Genomic DNA, 13,386 nt, shown 5'->3' with positions numbered 1-13,386 from the left:
GAGACGGGCACCGATAGCTCACGCCTGTAATCCTAGCTACTCAGGAGGCAGAGATCTGAGCATCTCGGTTCAAAGCCAGCCCGGGCAGGAAAATCCGTGAAACTCTTATCTCCAATAAACCACCAGAAAACCAGAAGTGGTGCTGTAGCTCAAGCGGTAGAGCACTAGCCTTGAGCTGAAGAGCTGAGGGACAGCACTCAGGCCCAGAGTTCAAGCCCCATGACTGACAAAAAAAAAAAAAAGGGAAGGGAAGGGAAGGGAAGGGAGGAGCTACCTGCTAACCAGAGTCAGGTGGGTAACCTCAAGGTTGTGGGGGCTGGCCTTGGATGTGTGAAAGCCCAATGCCTCAACGAGATTCAGGAATAGACAGTTTAAGATGGGTCAAAAGAGTTCCAAACTAACCCACCTCTACGTGGAAACTAGGTCTAAGATAAAGATGAAGAAATGAGGAAAGCATGTACCCATCTCCCAAAAATGGGATTGGAAAAACTAGTCAACTGTTTGGAAGGGGGAAAACCTACATGAGTTTCTACAAATATGGGGTTTTAGTGTATAACTCAGAGATAGTGTTTATCCCAAGGCTCTGAAACCCATCTCCTTCATCAGAGAAAAAAATGTAGTGGGGGCTGGGAAGGTGGCTCAGTGGTAGAGCACTTGCCTTGCATGCTCGAGGCCCTGGGTTCGATTCCTCAGCACCACATAAGAAAAAAGCCGGAAGTGGTGCTGTGGCTCAAGTGGTAGAGCGCTAGCCTTGAGCTGAAGAGCCAAGGGACAGCGCCCAGGCCCAGAGTACAGGTCCCACGACCGGACCAAAAAAAAAAAAAATGTAAAAAGTAAAGCTGGGTGCTGGTGGATCACATCTATAACACTAGCTACTCAGGAGGCTTAGGTCTGAGAATTGTGGTTTGAAGCCAGCCAGGGCAGGAAAGTTTATGATACTTTTACCTCCAATTAGTCATACACACAAAAAAGAAAGCAAGAAGTGGAACTGAGTACCAGACTTCAGCAAAAAATCTCAGGGACAGTGTCCAGGCTCTTGAGTTCAAACCCCAGTACTGGCCAACAGGTGCATGCACATGCCCCTCCCCCACCCCACCCCCTTACACAAAGTAAAAGGTAAGTATCTAAATAAGATAGTTCTTATCATCTCAGGGCAGGAAAAAACCTGACAATGTATAGCTACCTAAAACAGACAAATACAAAAATATCTGATTATCAACAAAAGGATAATATTTGGATGATAAATGATTAGTATAAGTATAGTTATGGGCAAATTCCAATAAGCAAATGGTTAATATCCTAACCAATAAAGAGCTCTTACAAACAAGAAAACTGGACAATAATATAATTGACAAGCCAAAAAAGAAATATAGTTACACTAATAAACATAAAAGTCCAACCTTATTAATAATCAAAGAAATGCAAATTAGGAGAGAGAGTAATTTTCTCTTCTCATACCAACAAAGAATTAAGAGAGCAATATACCTTATGTTAGGCCAGGGAAGGGAAACACTTCTTACTCACTACTAGTAGAATGCGAATCACCTTTAACATCTCTGCTCCCTTGTTTTGTCATCTGTAATAATGGACTGACAATAGCGCCCAGTGGCTCATGTGTAAACAGAGGAAGGCATTTTTAGAATGCTAGCAGTGTGGGTCATACTTCCCAACAGAAAAGTGCAACAAGAAGTTACATGCAAACCAGGTGCTAGTGACTCATGCCTATAATCCTAGCTACTCAGAAGGCTGAGTTCTGGAGGATTATAGTTCAAAGCCAACAAAAAGTCTGTAAGACTCCATCCAGTTTACAGAAAAAAAAAAAAAAAAAAAAACCCTGAGCTATAGGCATGGTTCAAGTGAAAGAATGCCAGCCATAGTATGGGGCCTTGAGTTCAAAGCCTTGGAACAGGAAAGAAAGAGGGGGGGGGAGGGAGGGAGAGGGGGAGGAAGAGGGGGAGGGAGGGAGGAAGGAAGGAAGGAAAGAAGGAGACGGAAGGAGGAAGGGAAAGAAGAAAAGGAAGACGGAAGGAAAGAAGGAAGGAAGGGAGGAAGGAAGGAAAAAAGGAGAAGGAAGGAAGAAGGAAAGAAGGAAGGAAGGGAGGGAGGGAGAGAGGAAGGGAGGAGGGGGAAGGGAAGGAAGGCAAAGGGAGGGAAGGGGACATCCAATCCTGCAAATGACTGGGCAAAATAAAAACCTACACAGATTAAAATGTTAGAAGTTGAAGAATAAAACCCTAAAGTTCAAAGAAAAAAGTAATCCATTGTGTAATCCTGGGGTAAATACTATAACATTCAAGACAAAAATATGTTTTACATTTCATAGCTATGACATTAGTTATAACATGATACAAAATCACAAGGAGATACAGTTTCACAGTTACTAGGTTGGCTGTCATTTTAGAGCAGAAAAGTAATAATTGTCAGGAAGGCTATGGATAAATTAGAACCCTCATTCATCAATGGTAGCAAAGTAAAACTACAGCCAGCAGCCTGATCATTGCTCATCAAGATACCACTGACCCACCAATTCCATGCCTCGGGATTTACCCAAGAGAAGAGCACATGTCCACACAAAAGCTGACAAACAAGTATTTATAGCACCATTATTCATAACAGACCAAAGTACATAAACTCGTGAATGATTAAACAAAACGTGGTATAGCCATATGATGAAATATTATACCGCCATAAAAAGAAACTGGGTACTGATGCATGCTTGCATCTAAACACATTGTGCTAAGGAAACAAAGACAGTCACCAAAATCCAAATAAATGATTTGCTTTTTATGAAATATCCCCTATGGGCAAATTTACAGAGACAAAAACAGATTTTAGGTTTCGTGAGATGAGGTGAGGCTGGTAGGTGGTAGCCAAAGGGTACAATTTCTTTTTTGAGATAATAAAAATCACCTGTGGTGATGGTTACACACATCTGAATATGTGAAAAAAAAATCAATGAATTATACACTTTAGATGCACCCATGTATTTGTATTTGAATTATGTCACAATAATTCAGCGACCAAAGCAATTTATAGATGGCTGCCTATAATTAGAAACAGTTGTTAGTGTTAAAGCAGAAAATAAAAGGCTAGCTCACATATCCTTATTATATAAAAAGCTCCTTATGAATGAATAATTCATCTCTAAAGAGCCCAATAGAAAAACAGACAAAAGACTTGAACAAGCTACTTCCCAAGAGACAATAAATATAAATAAATGTTCAATGGCTCTAATAATCAAAGGAAACCTGTTAAAACACATAACGAGGCTGGAGATGTAGCTCAAGTGGTATAGCATTTGTCTCACTCACACTTTTGCCTGGTTGGCTTCAGACTGCTATTTTCCTGACTCTGCCTTTCAAGTAGCTGGGATTAGAGGCATGTACCACATCAGGTAGAAACAAGCATTCTCTATCACTAAGCATTCTCCTACCAAGACTTCTCTGTTTTACAGAAAGTAGAATTTGTTATGCTAAATAGAGATAATCCTGAGCTAGGATTTTAGATCAGTGGTAGAGTACTTGACAAGCTTGCACAAGATCCTAGTCTCAAATCCCTAGCCCCACAAAGGGATAACCAAAGAAATCAACACTAGAAAAACATAGACAAAGCAGATGAATGGCTCTACAGTAGGATTAGAAATCGGTGCATTTTGCTAGTTGTCGGTGGCTCACACCTGTAATCCTAACTACATAGGAGGCTGAGATCTGAGGATCACAATTTGAAGTCAGTCTAGGCTGACTCTTATCTACAATTAACTACCAAAAAGCCAGATGTGGAGGTATGGCTCAAGTGGTAGAACACTATCCTTGAATGAAAAATTTAAGGGATTGTTCCCAAGCCTTGAGTTCAAGCCCCAGTACTAGAAAAAGAAAAGAGAAAAGAAAAAAAGAGAAGAAAGGAGGGAGGGAGGAAGGAGGGAAGAGAGAGAGAGGGAAGAAGCAAGCAAGGAAGGAAGCAAAGAAAACTGGTATCATTTAAAGAATGATTCAAAAACAGGATCAAGAGTCTATTTACATATATACACACCTCCACCCAGAAATTCCATGATCAGGAATTTATCCCAACAAAACATTCATTTGCTCAACAAACATTTGTTGAGAGTCAAACATGTACTAGGCACTGCACTGGGTGCTGGGACACGGAGATGTCTACAAGGACTTTTATTTCAGGGTTTTGTAACAAGGAAAAATTGGAGACAATCTAAACACTGGATTATTAGAGATAACTTAAAGTATGTTTCATCTACACAACGAAATACTCTATAGGCGCTAAAAATAAATGTTGTAGAATAATATTTATTTATTTGACAGGGAGACACAGATACATTATCCTGTTAAGAAAATAGAATACAAAAATTGCACGCGTAATCCAGATTTACAAATAAGAATTATCTATGTTTAAACAAGTGCCTGACAGAATATACCCCAATACCCCAATATGTTAACAGTGATTATCTCTGGGTGCTGGGATGAAGGGCAAACCTCATATCCTTCTCCAGATTCATCTGTATGGAATGTTTTCTTCATGATCAACATCGATTACAGCAGTTACTTTTCTAACACTCCCCCCCCCCCTTCAAAAAAAAAAGTCAAGAGCTTTAAAAAAAGAATAATAACGCTGTCATTTCCCCCATGGGAGAGATCTCAGGGGAGAGGATGGAGCGAGCCCTGTTTTGAGAAACCTGCTTTGTACAACCATCCAAGCTGTTCATCAAGAGAATGTGTGGGATAAATGATCTTGCTTTGTTTTACGGCAATCCCAGAGCTAGTAAGCGGTGAGGCTGATTGGATTCCTGGACTGCCCGCCACAGGCCCTTGGCTGTGCCCGCCTATTCCTGAGAAGAGCAGAGAAGGATGGTACACCTGGCAGCTCAGCTGTGTGTGTGCTGCTCCTTGACCTCCCTTCCCTGCAGTGGTGTGGGACTTGACAAGGGGGACAAGTCAGCAAGGGCCAGGCGTGATGCTGGCTGAGGTCAGCTGTAGAATGGGCCAGCCAGGGAACTCCCACCCTGCAGGGTGACTGTCAGGAAGCCACGAGCACATCCCGCCCCAGGGGTTCCCAGGCCCTGTGCCCCAGAAGCAGTGAAGTGAACCTCAAAAGGCCAGAGGAAAACAGCCTGGCTTCTGGGAGTGTGTCCCTAGGTTCTGGGACTACAGGCCAGTCCTCTCCCACCCTTTGGGTTGGCAATAAGGGGAGGGGTGAGGGACGGATGGCTCTAGGAGCCTCCTGGGTCTGCATTCTGGGCCTCTGTGGGACTTCCTTACCTAGGGCCTGGCAGGAAGAGGAAGGGGGCCAGGCGACCCCACCCAGCTCCCTAAGGAGCCCCCTCCTCTTCCCCTCACAGTGTTCCCACTGCTATTTTTAGGCCCGTCCGCAGGGAGTGTCTTCACAGCCCAGCCGCACTCTGAGCTCCAGGTAAAACACAGCAACCCATTCATTCCACTCCAGCAAGAACGCGCCAGGAATTTCTAGACAAGCCAGCCGACCAGACAACCTCTCCCCACGCCATTAGCCTGGCTGGTTCCTCGCTGTTTCCATTACAGCCCAGAGAGGCGACTAGTGTTTCCTAACACCACAGTGGGCCGCTGAGTGGAGGAGAAGAGCTATCAACGACCATCTGTGCCCCTAGGCACCCTCGACCTGTAAGAGTCACCAGCCACAGGCACTTGGCCAAGTTCTTACTCTCTTAATATTGGTTTTTACAAATCGTTTTGTTAGCTGATTACTCTCAGGAGTGATGGGAGGCTAAAGCACCACATTCAAAAAGTGTATGGTTTGGGATTGGAGGCATGGCATCAGATACTGAGTTTACTCCCAGTCTTGGAAAAAAACAAAAAAATAAAATCTCTATGGTAGGACTGGGAAGGTGGCTCAGTGGTAGAGTGCTTGCCTTGCATGCATGAGGCCCTGGGTTTGATTCCTCAGCACTGTATAACCAGAAAAAGCCAGATGTGGTGCTGTGGCTCAAGTGGTAGAGCACTAGCCTTGAGCTGAAGAGCTCAGGGACAGTGCCCAGGCCCAGAGTTCAAGCCCTGGGACTGACAAAAATAAAAACAAAATCAACTCTATGGTTTAAACAAAGTTTGAATCCCTCAACAGAAATATATCCCATGCTTTTAAGCAGGTGTTGAGTTGTGATCCCAAAGTATTGTGAGCATTGATTACAGGTTTCAGAACATATTTTCCATTGAAAACAGTGTCGTGTTTGGCGGTCAGCTTCCTAGGTTAGCCTACTTCACCCACAATGCTGTGCCACCAAGAAGTGGTAGAAAACTGAACTATAATAGTAACTCTATAAGCATACCTATGTGCTCATGGTGGGTACTGAGCAGGTACAACATTTTCATTTAACCACACTCCTGTTTCAATGGGAAGTATTTATCTACTCGCTTGGTTTTGCTTGTTCTAGAGCCCTGAGGTTCCACACCCTGCCCTTCCTCTCTTCTGAAACCCCACAAAGAACTGCTTCTGGGGGTGCTGGGTCAATGTCTGTAGCTGGTGCAATGACAATGATGAACCTGGACCAGTTCCTGCTCTAGATCAGAAATGAACAGTAATTTGCCCAAGGTCACACAGTAAATACCAGCTGAGTCAATATTCAAGCAAAAGCCTTCTGAATCTTACTCTGAGGCATTCCTCAGAGTAAGATTTGAGGAAGCCTCAAACCTGGGGAAGAGAACTACACAGTGGTTCTCCTTAGGTTTGTTTTCCCCTGGGGATGCCCATGTCAGCATGGGAATATGGTGTTATCATGACCTTGATGTGAACCTACAGACTGCTTAACACTGGGGAACCAGGCTCTGCTCTGCTATCTGCAGAGCTGTAGGGCAACAGAAAAGGCCTGAGCCAAAAGTCAGCTGATCTGAGGTCTACTTCTGACTCGGACACCAACTTACCCCTGACCCTAACCAGGTCACTTCCCCTTTCGGATCCTGCTTCCTCATCTAGCTTCTAGGATAGAAGGGGAGTTGAACTGTGCAACCCAATTCAATTCTGCTATGGTTACTGAGCACATGTGATGGGCCATTCTGCAAGAGCAGAATGAAAGACAAGTAAGGCCTGACCCCTGCACCCAAAGAGCTCAGGGGCTTGCAGGGAAGGGCTGCCTGCCTGCCATGGCAAACAAAGGATGAAAGAAATCCTCAAAGTAAGTCCAGGAGAAGCAGCAGCTTCAGGCGAACATCTAAGCAAGGTGTGTAAGAAGAGCTACAGATGCATTCGGCAGGGATGGCAGAGAAGGGCAGGAAACACCAGGCAGGGGCAACAACCCTGAATGGACACAACGACTTTGTGGGAAAGGGAACTAGCCTCTCATGGCCAGGCTTCAGGGGCAAAGAGCGATGACCATGTACCAGGAGAGCCACGTAGAAACCTGGACGGGGCCTTCTATGATGGCCTTTAGCAGGGAAGCAACTGCCCAGCTCCCTGGCTCCTCACTGGGAAATGGTCTGTGGTCCCAAGAAAACTCAACTGCAGAGTGGAATAAATGAAGGTAGATATTCTGGAACTGGGCTGCCAGACTCGCTGTGTGATCCTGGGCTAGTTTCTTAACTTCTCTAAGACAAAGCATCATCTTCATCGACAAACTGGGCATAACAGGAGTCAGTCTGTTACAGGATCACAAACCCAACAGGACATAGCATGGATTAAAAAAGACAATGTGCGTCAAAAGCTGGGCACTGGGCCTGGCTCACAGTATGAGCACTCTTCGGATTACCTAGTCTTTTCATTCTACCTTAAACTAAGGACCTGGGGAGGGTAAAAGGGTGGAGGGCAACCCTCTTCAGAGACAAGTTTGGGGAAATAGAAGGACAAGACAGGATCGAGGGTGAGGTTGTTCTGTTCCTTAAAAGCGAGAAAAAAGGATGAAGAGTAAAATGGCTGAGCCCCAAAAGGAAGGCAGTCTGCCCTCAGCCCAACCAGTAGCAAGGGAAGTTCCAGGAGAGCTGGAAGCCACCTGGAAAACAATTGAGTTTTTTTTGGAGAGAAGAGCTTGCTTGGGAGGGATGAGGTGGGGTGGGGGCACTGAAGTCCAATCCATCTGATTCCTGGACACTAAAAGCCAAGATCTTAAATCAGCCAATTAAGCAAAATCTGGGCACAAATCTTGGTAGAGGGAATCAGCAGGCACAGGCCCTCTTCTGCCCTTAGCTGGGCTCTGGGCAAAGGCGTGGGCCAGAAGCCTGGCCACATTCCAATGCTTCCTAGCCCCACAAGGTTGTGTCTGCTGACCCCCTTGCATGCTGGACTCAAAGTGGGGAGGGGCAGGACCTACCCATTCCAGTACACTCCCTCCTCCCCACCCCTCTTCCCGTCTGTCTTCTCATCAAGCTTTTATCAGCCTTGTGAAAAGAGATTGACCTATTAGGTTTGGGTCACCCTGCCGGGAAGCCTTACCCAGAAGAGAGTAAGCATCTCATTTTATTTGTTCTACATATACCCCTCCCCTGGACAGCTACGAGGGTCACAATTTGAGTCACATTGGTACCTGACTCCCACCTCTTTCTGGAGAACATAAGTCATTCAACTTCTTTTCCTTCCATCTCTCACGCCAACCTTTGCATCTAGAAAGAGCAATGGATTAGGCTGGAAGACCTGAGCTGGAGAGAAATCCATAACTTCTCTGAGCCTTGGTCTCTTTTCATCCAGAAAAAGCTGCTTCCAGTTGACTGTGAGGAGATCAAGGCTAGGGAGCCCCACTGCTTTCTATCTCCAAAGCCCAAGCTCATGGAGTTCTCACTTTAGGGACCCCCTCCCCACCTGGCAAAACTGCCTGCACTTCTTTGTAAGACCCTCTTGGGGCTTAGGGCCATGTGTGACTGACAAATGAGGTCTTTGATGGCAAAATTTAGAGGGAAGGGGAAACTAAAATACAGAATAAATGTCATTATTTGCAAAAAAAAAAAAAAAAAAAAAAAAGTCCATATGGTCCCAACTCAGAAAGGGCCAAAAGATCCAGGCATAAAAATGTACAGAGGAGATGTGGGTCCCAAAGGCTTCAGAATCTGAGACGTAAGACAACGCGAACAGGGAGCAGAGGTTGTGTGGGGAACTAAAAGGGTCACTTTGTATTCAAATCACACAGATGGCCTTTCAACAATAAATAGTTGTGTGTCTATCCTCCCAGCTCCTAGGCCCGAGACACCACACCAAGACAATTGGCCTATCAGGAAAGAGGCCATTGTGTGCTTCTTAGCATGATTTATGTGTCAGGGAGGGGCGTTGGCCATGTTTCCCGTGATTATGACTCTCAGATGCAATTTCGATAGCTTGTTCATCATCTTGAACAGCTGGGGTGGACTGGGAGGCTGAAGAGCAGTGGTCACCAGGTCATATTTCATCTTCTTGAGCCCATGGAGCCAAATTAATTGTTGCATCGATTCATGAAGCAGAGCAGCAATGGCGCTGTGGCTCACCACAGTGGCTGAACAGGCCAGACCAGGGCCCAGCTGTTCAGGCCCACTTCCCTACCAGGTAGCGGGCCTGGAACGTTGATGGTAGTGTCTGTTCCGGCCAGCAGCTCGTCAGGGCAAACCAGGAGGCGACATCGCCAGGACTGAGTGCTACAGTCACATTCCCTATTGCCCTTGTAGACACAGCTCTTGTCTTCTGTGCCTATCTGCGGGACAGAGGAGAGACAAGCTTGCTGCTTTCCCAGACAAGTGATTTTCCTGCACGCTGCTCTTAATGTCATTGTGTAAGGGAATGAAATGAAATCAAAGTACAGCTTGCTGTCTGTACAGACCTGGCCACTCAGCCGCTTTGATTTGCCCTCCAGGCCGGCCCCTGGCAGGCAGGGAGGCTGGATATCATTTGGGCTTCTTGCCTAAGCCAGGCAGCATCTCCTTCCCTGGGGGGCCCTGGCCTGATCACCAGCAGATCCATTCCATCTCTGTTTGGTGCTAATCTGAGCTTTCTTCCACTTGGATGCATGTTAACTAAGAGACATACTCTCTTCTAGGCTATCATTCTGGGGTTCAGATGACCCCCCCAGCAACTAACAGCCTTTTCTAAAGACACTAAGGACTTACAAAATGACATAGTCTGTCCAAGGTTAGGGGGCTTCTCTGGCCTTGCCATCTCTCCTGCTTCTCCCTTCATTTTTCCTTCCTGGTCCTTCAGAGAGCCTTTTGGTCCGTGAGCCACGGTTCCAGGCCTGGCCTGTGCTTCTCCTCTTCTTCTGGGTCTTGGCAGTTAGAAGTTGGGTGTGGGAGCTTTTCAGTTCTAAGCAGGGGCTATGGAGGGTGGTGAGCGGACTGGCTTTTCACTGCTGTCCCTTGGTAGGGCTTCATGGGGCCTTGGGGCATGATAGGTGTCACGAGCAAACAAAGGCAGATTCCACAGCACTGGGTCCCAGCTTGCTCATCCTCAGCACAGGATGGGGATACAGAGCCCACACACCCCTCCAAAGACCTGAGGGCCAAGAATCTTCCCACCTTGGCTAGGCTGAACCTCTTGTGGCTCCTAGAATTCAACCAGAAGGGGGCTCTGTGAAGAAGGCCCCAAACCCTTTCTCATGTCATGAACAGAGCAAGACTCAGTGGAGGGTGGGGATGAAGGGAAGGGAGAATCATCTCTTCTCATCCCAGAGTCTGGTGGTCTACCCATCACTCCAGTCATTCACCAAGATAATCGCTATCACCCCCTCATCTGAGGGACTTAAGGCAGCCTCGAGCTGACCTTATACATTCCTGGGCTCCTCCCGATGGCAAAATGACCTTATGGACATGTATCTGAGACTCTGTGACTTCCTTCCTCAAAAGCCTTCCCTAGCTGCCACCGTATCTAGAATAAAATCAGTCAGTCAGTCATTCCCTAAGGTCCACACTTGGTCACTCCTTCTCACTGAGCTGAAGCCATGCTGGCCTCTCTCCACAAATCTAACAAACCACACTCCTTCCCAGCTCAAGAGGTCTTTGTGAATTGTTGTGTCTATCTGGACTGCTCTCTCCGGAGTCCTTAGCTAGCTAGCTGTCTTCCTGCCCACCTGCCTCAGTTTATGTCCTTCCCATAGCAATCTAGATATGCTCACTGAAGGCATTTGTGATGCCTTTTCCAGGGTGAGGTCTCCGGTGTGCTGCTGGTGATTTGTTATTTACTGCTCTCCCTCTGCTGGAATCCTCCTGAGGGCAGAAGCCTCGTCCATCTGGCTTTCCATAATGCCCCCAGCTCCTAGCCTGGGGCAAAGGTGACATCCCCAAAGTCCACAGCATACGCGAGGGGATGTGTCCAGATGAAATGAGATCTCTTCTGGCAGCGGCACGCCATGGCGTTGTTCACTATCCGAGTCACCTCTCCTGCTGCCCCTGGGGCAGGAGCCCCGATGCCACGCAGCCTCCCTCTCTGAGAGGAAATGCGCTTTTGAGTCTTCTCCATCGGGGACTGCCTCTCACATCACTGTTCCTCCCGCTGCTAGTCACACAACACCCTCAGCCCACTCCCTTTGGGCCACCCTAGGCCCACCATCTTGGTCCTCCATTTAGGGTCCAGTTGCGGTGAGGTTACTGTGTGGTAGGGGATGCCCCAGAAATGGTTAAGTTGTCAGAAGCAGAGTCCCGCCCTTGGGTTTGCTCAGCCAATCAGAGTCTGTCCTGATGAGGTAAAGCTTCTATCCTGGGTAGCATTGGTGGAGTTGACTGGCCCCATCTCCTGCTGGAGAGAGCTGTAAGGGTGGAGTTTCTGTGGAACCAGACAGAACTGGAATTAGCTCACTGCTCGGGCTGGACTGCCTGACTCCATCCATGATCTGCCTCTGTTCCTTTCTAAAGTACTCAGACAGTTCCTGGCATCTCAAAGGCCTGTCTATTTCTAGCTGTCCCAGAGGAAGTGACAAGGTGGCATACATTTGGCACACAGCATCCACATTTGGAAGTCATATAGCCAGAAAAGACCCCAGAAGGTCTCAGTTTCCCCTGCCTGGGCCCTGGAACCCAGCATGTAGCTACTAGGGAAGTGATAAGGAGTAGTCATCACTCGAACTCAGAACATCACATCAACGTCAGTAAAGGACGCCGGATGAGTCTTCCTCCCCAGACATCATTTACAGAGAGCAAGGACAATGGGCAGCAGGCAGGTCACAGTCTTCTTGTGTGTTCCTTTGCCAAGCACATGGTCAGGTTAGACCTCACAGGAGCCTGAGTGATCCATACCCACTCTGCTGACAAAACACTATCAGCCACAGTTAGGTGGCTTGCCTGAGATGATATTGCTACTGGGTTATTTTGAATTGTTGCTGTATTTGTCTCTGCCACTAGACTGTCATCTCCCAAGAAAAGAGTGTGATGGATTCCTCTGCACATTCCTGCCATAGAGCCCAGGGTGGGGCCCAAGGCCCACCTGAGGATGAGGCCAATCCCAAACATATGTCTCTTACTACTCACTCTTAGCCTTCTGAGGGCTAGAACAAGCCTACTCTGCTCAGAAGGTTCTATATCCCAGCCTGGCACCATGTACATGAGTTACCCAGTAGAAGACCCACTGTATGGACTACAGATAGGCAGCCAGGACCTCTGGGCCACTATCAGACCTTCAGGCTTGGCCTCTACTGCTCACCTCTAATTAGAAGGAGAAGTCCAGAAGGACAGGGATTATGTCCCATTCATCTCTGTGACCCTAAAAGACCTCTAGCAATGGTGAACGCATTCATTATGTGTGTTTGATTGAATAATCAAAATCAAGACGCCCGTCTCACCCCACCAGCTAAGAGCAGAGCTGGCCCCAGGAGGGACCAGGACTGAGCTGATCTAATGAGAAGCATCACAGCAGTGCTGGGAGTTTAGTGCCGAATGTGGGCTGTTATCCAGGCAGAAGAAAGGTGGATGTCCTCCAGGGACTGGTAATGAGGCAAGATGGGCAGAGTTCAGCAAAGGAAGGAGGGTGCTCAGGAGTGGAAAGCTAGGATGGGAGAGGAGGCGGGTCATGTATTGCTACAGTAGAAGAGAGCCTTCGGGCTCACCCAGAGTCCTCTTCAGCCTCCCCACCAATGGTGATCAGCAAACAGTGAGCAGGAGAAAGGCAACAGAGCAGAGATGCAAGCCGGGTCCATCCCCACCAAGTCTTCCCTGCCTCAGCTGGGACCAAGCCATAAACATCTCAGGCACAGCCCAGAAAGCCTGTGTCTGCTCCTTGTCACCCCTAGGAGGAGAGCAGCTCTGGCCAGGGCAGCAGATGCCAAAGGCAGCAAGTTATACAAAAACTTCAGGGCACTGTTCCCTGAGGGAGGCTGGATAGCCCCAAGGCCTCAGCTCTCAGGACCAACAGAAAACCTGAAGAGCCGGAAAGAATGCCTGACCAATGCGCAGGTGGGACCACTAAGGCCCGGGCAGTAAGTGGGTGTCACAGGCTCCACTTGGGGGTGACACACAGACCTCTGTGTTCGTATTT

At 47.4% G+C, this 13,386-nt stretch overlaps 1 protein-coding gene across 6 annotated transcripts in view; it reads right to left on the bottom strand.

Annotated features, from left to right (window-relative positions):
• Rgs3 (regulator of G protein signaling 3) overlaps positions 1 to 13,386 on the bottom strand; it is a 139,385-nt gene that overhangs the window by 41,075 nt on the left and 84,924 nt on the right. For 2 of the 6 annotated variants that reach the window (XM_070012045.1, XM_070012062.1), the window contains one exon: positions 3,707 to 11,682. The exons of the other annotated variants lie outside the window; for them this stretch is intronic. In XM_070012045.1, the coding sequence (XP_069868146.1) occupies positions 11,575 to 11,682 (108 nt within the window). In that variant the 3' untranslated portion in view covers positions 3,707 to 11,574. Of the gene's footprint in view, positions 1 to 3,706; positions 11,683 to 13,386 lie in introns of those variants that run through there. 6 annotated transcript variants of the gene reach the window in all.

This window comes from Dipodomys merriami, unplaced genomic scaffold (genome assembly GCF_024711535.1).
Source record: "Dipodomys merriami isolate MVZ:Mamm:240054 unplaced genomic scaffold, mDipMer1.0.p SCAF_11, whole genome shotgun sequence".
Classification (NCBI taxonomy): Eukaryota; Metazoa; Chordata; class Mammalia; order Rodentia; family Heteromyidae; genus Dipodomys; species Dipodomys merriami.
This window is presented reverse-complemented; position numbering and strand designations above follow the sequence as displayed.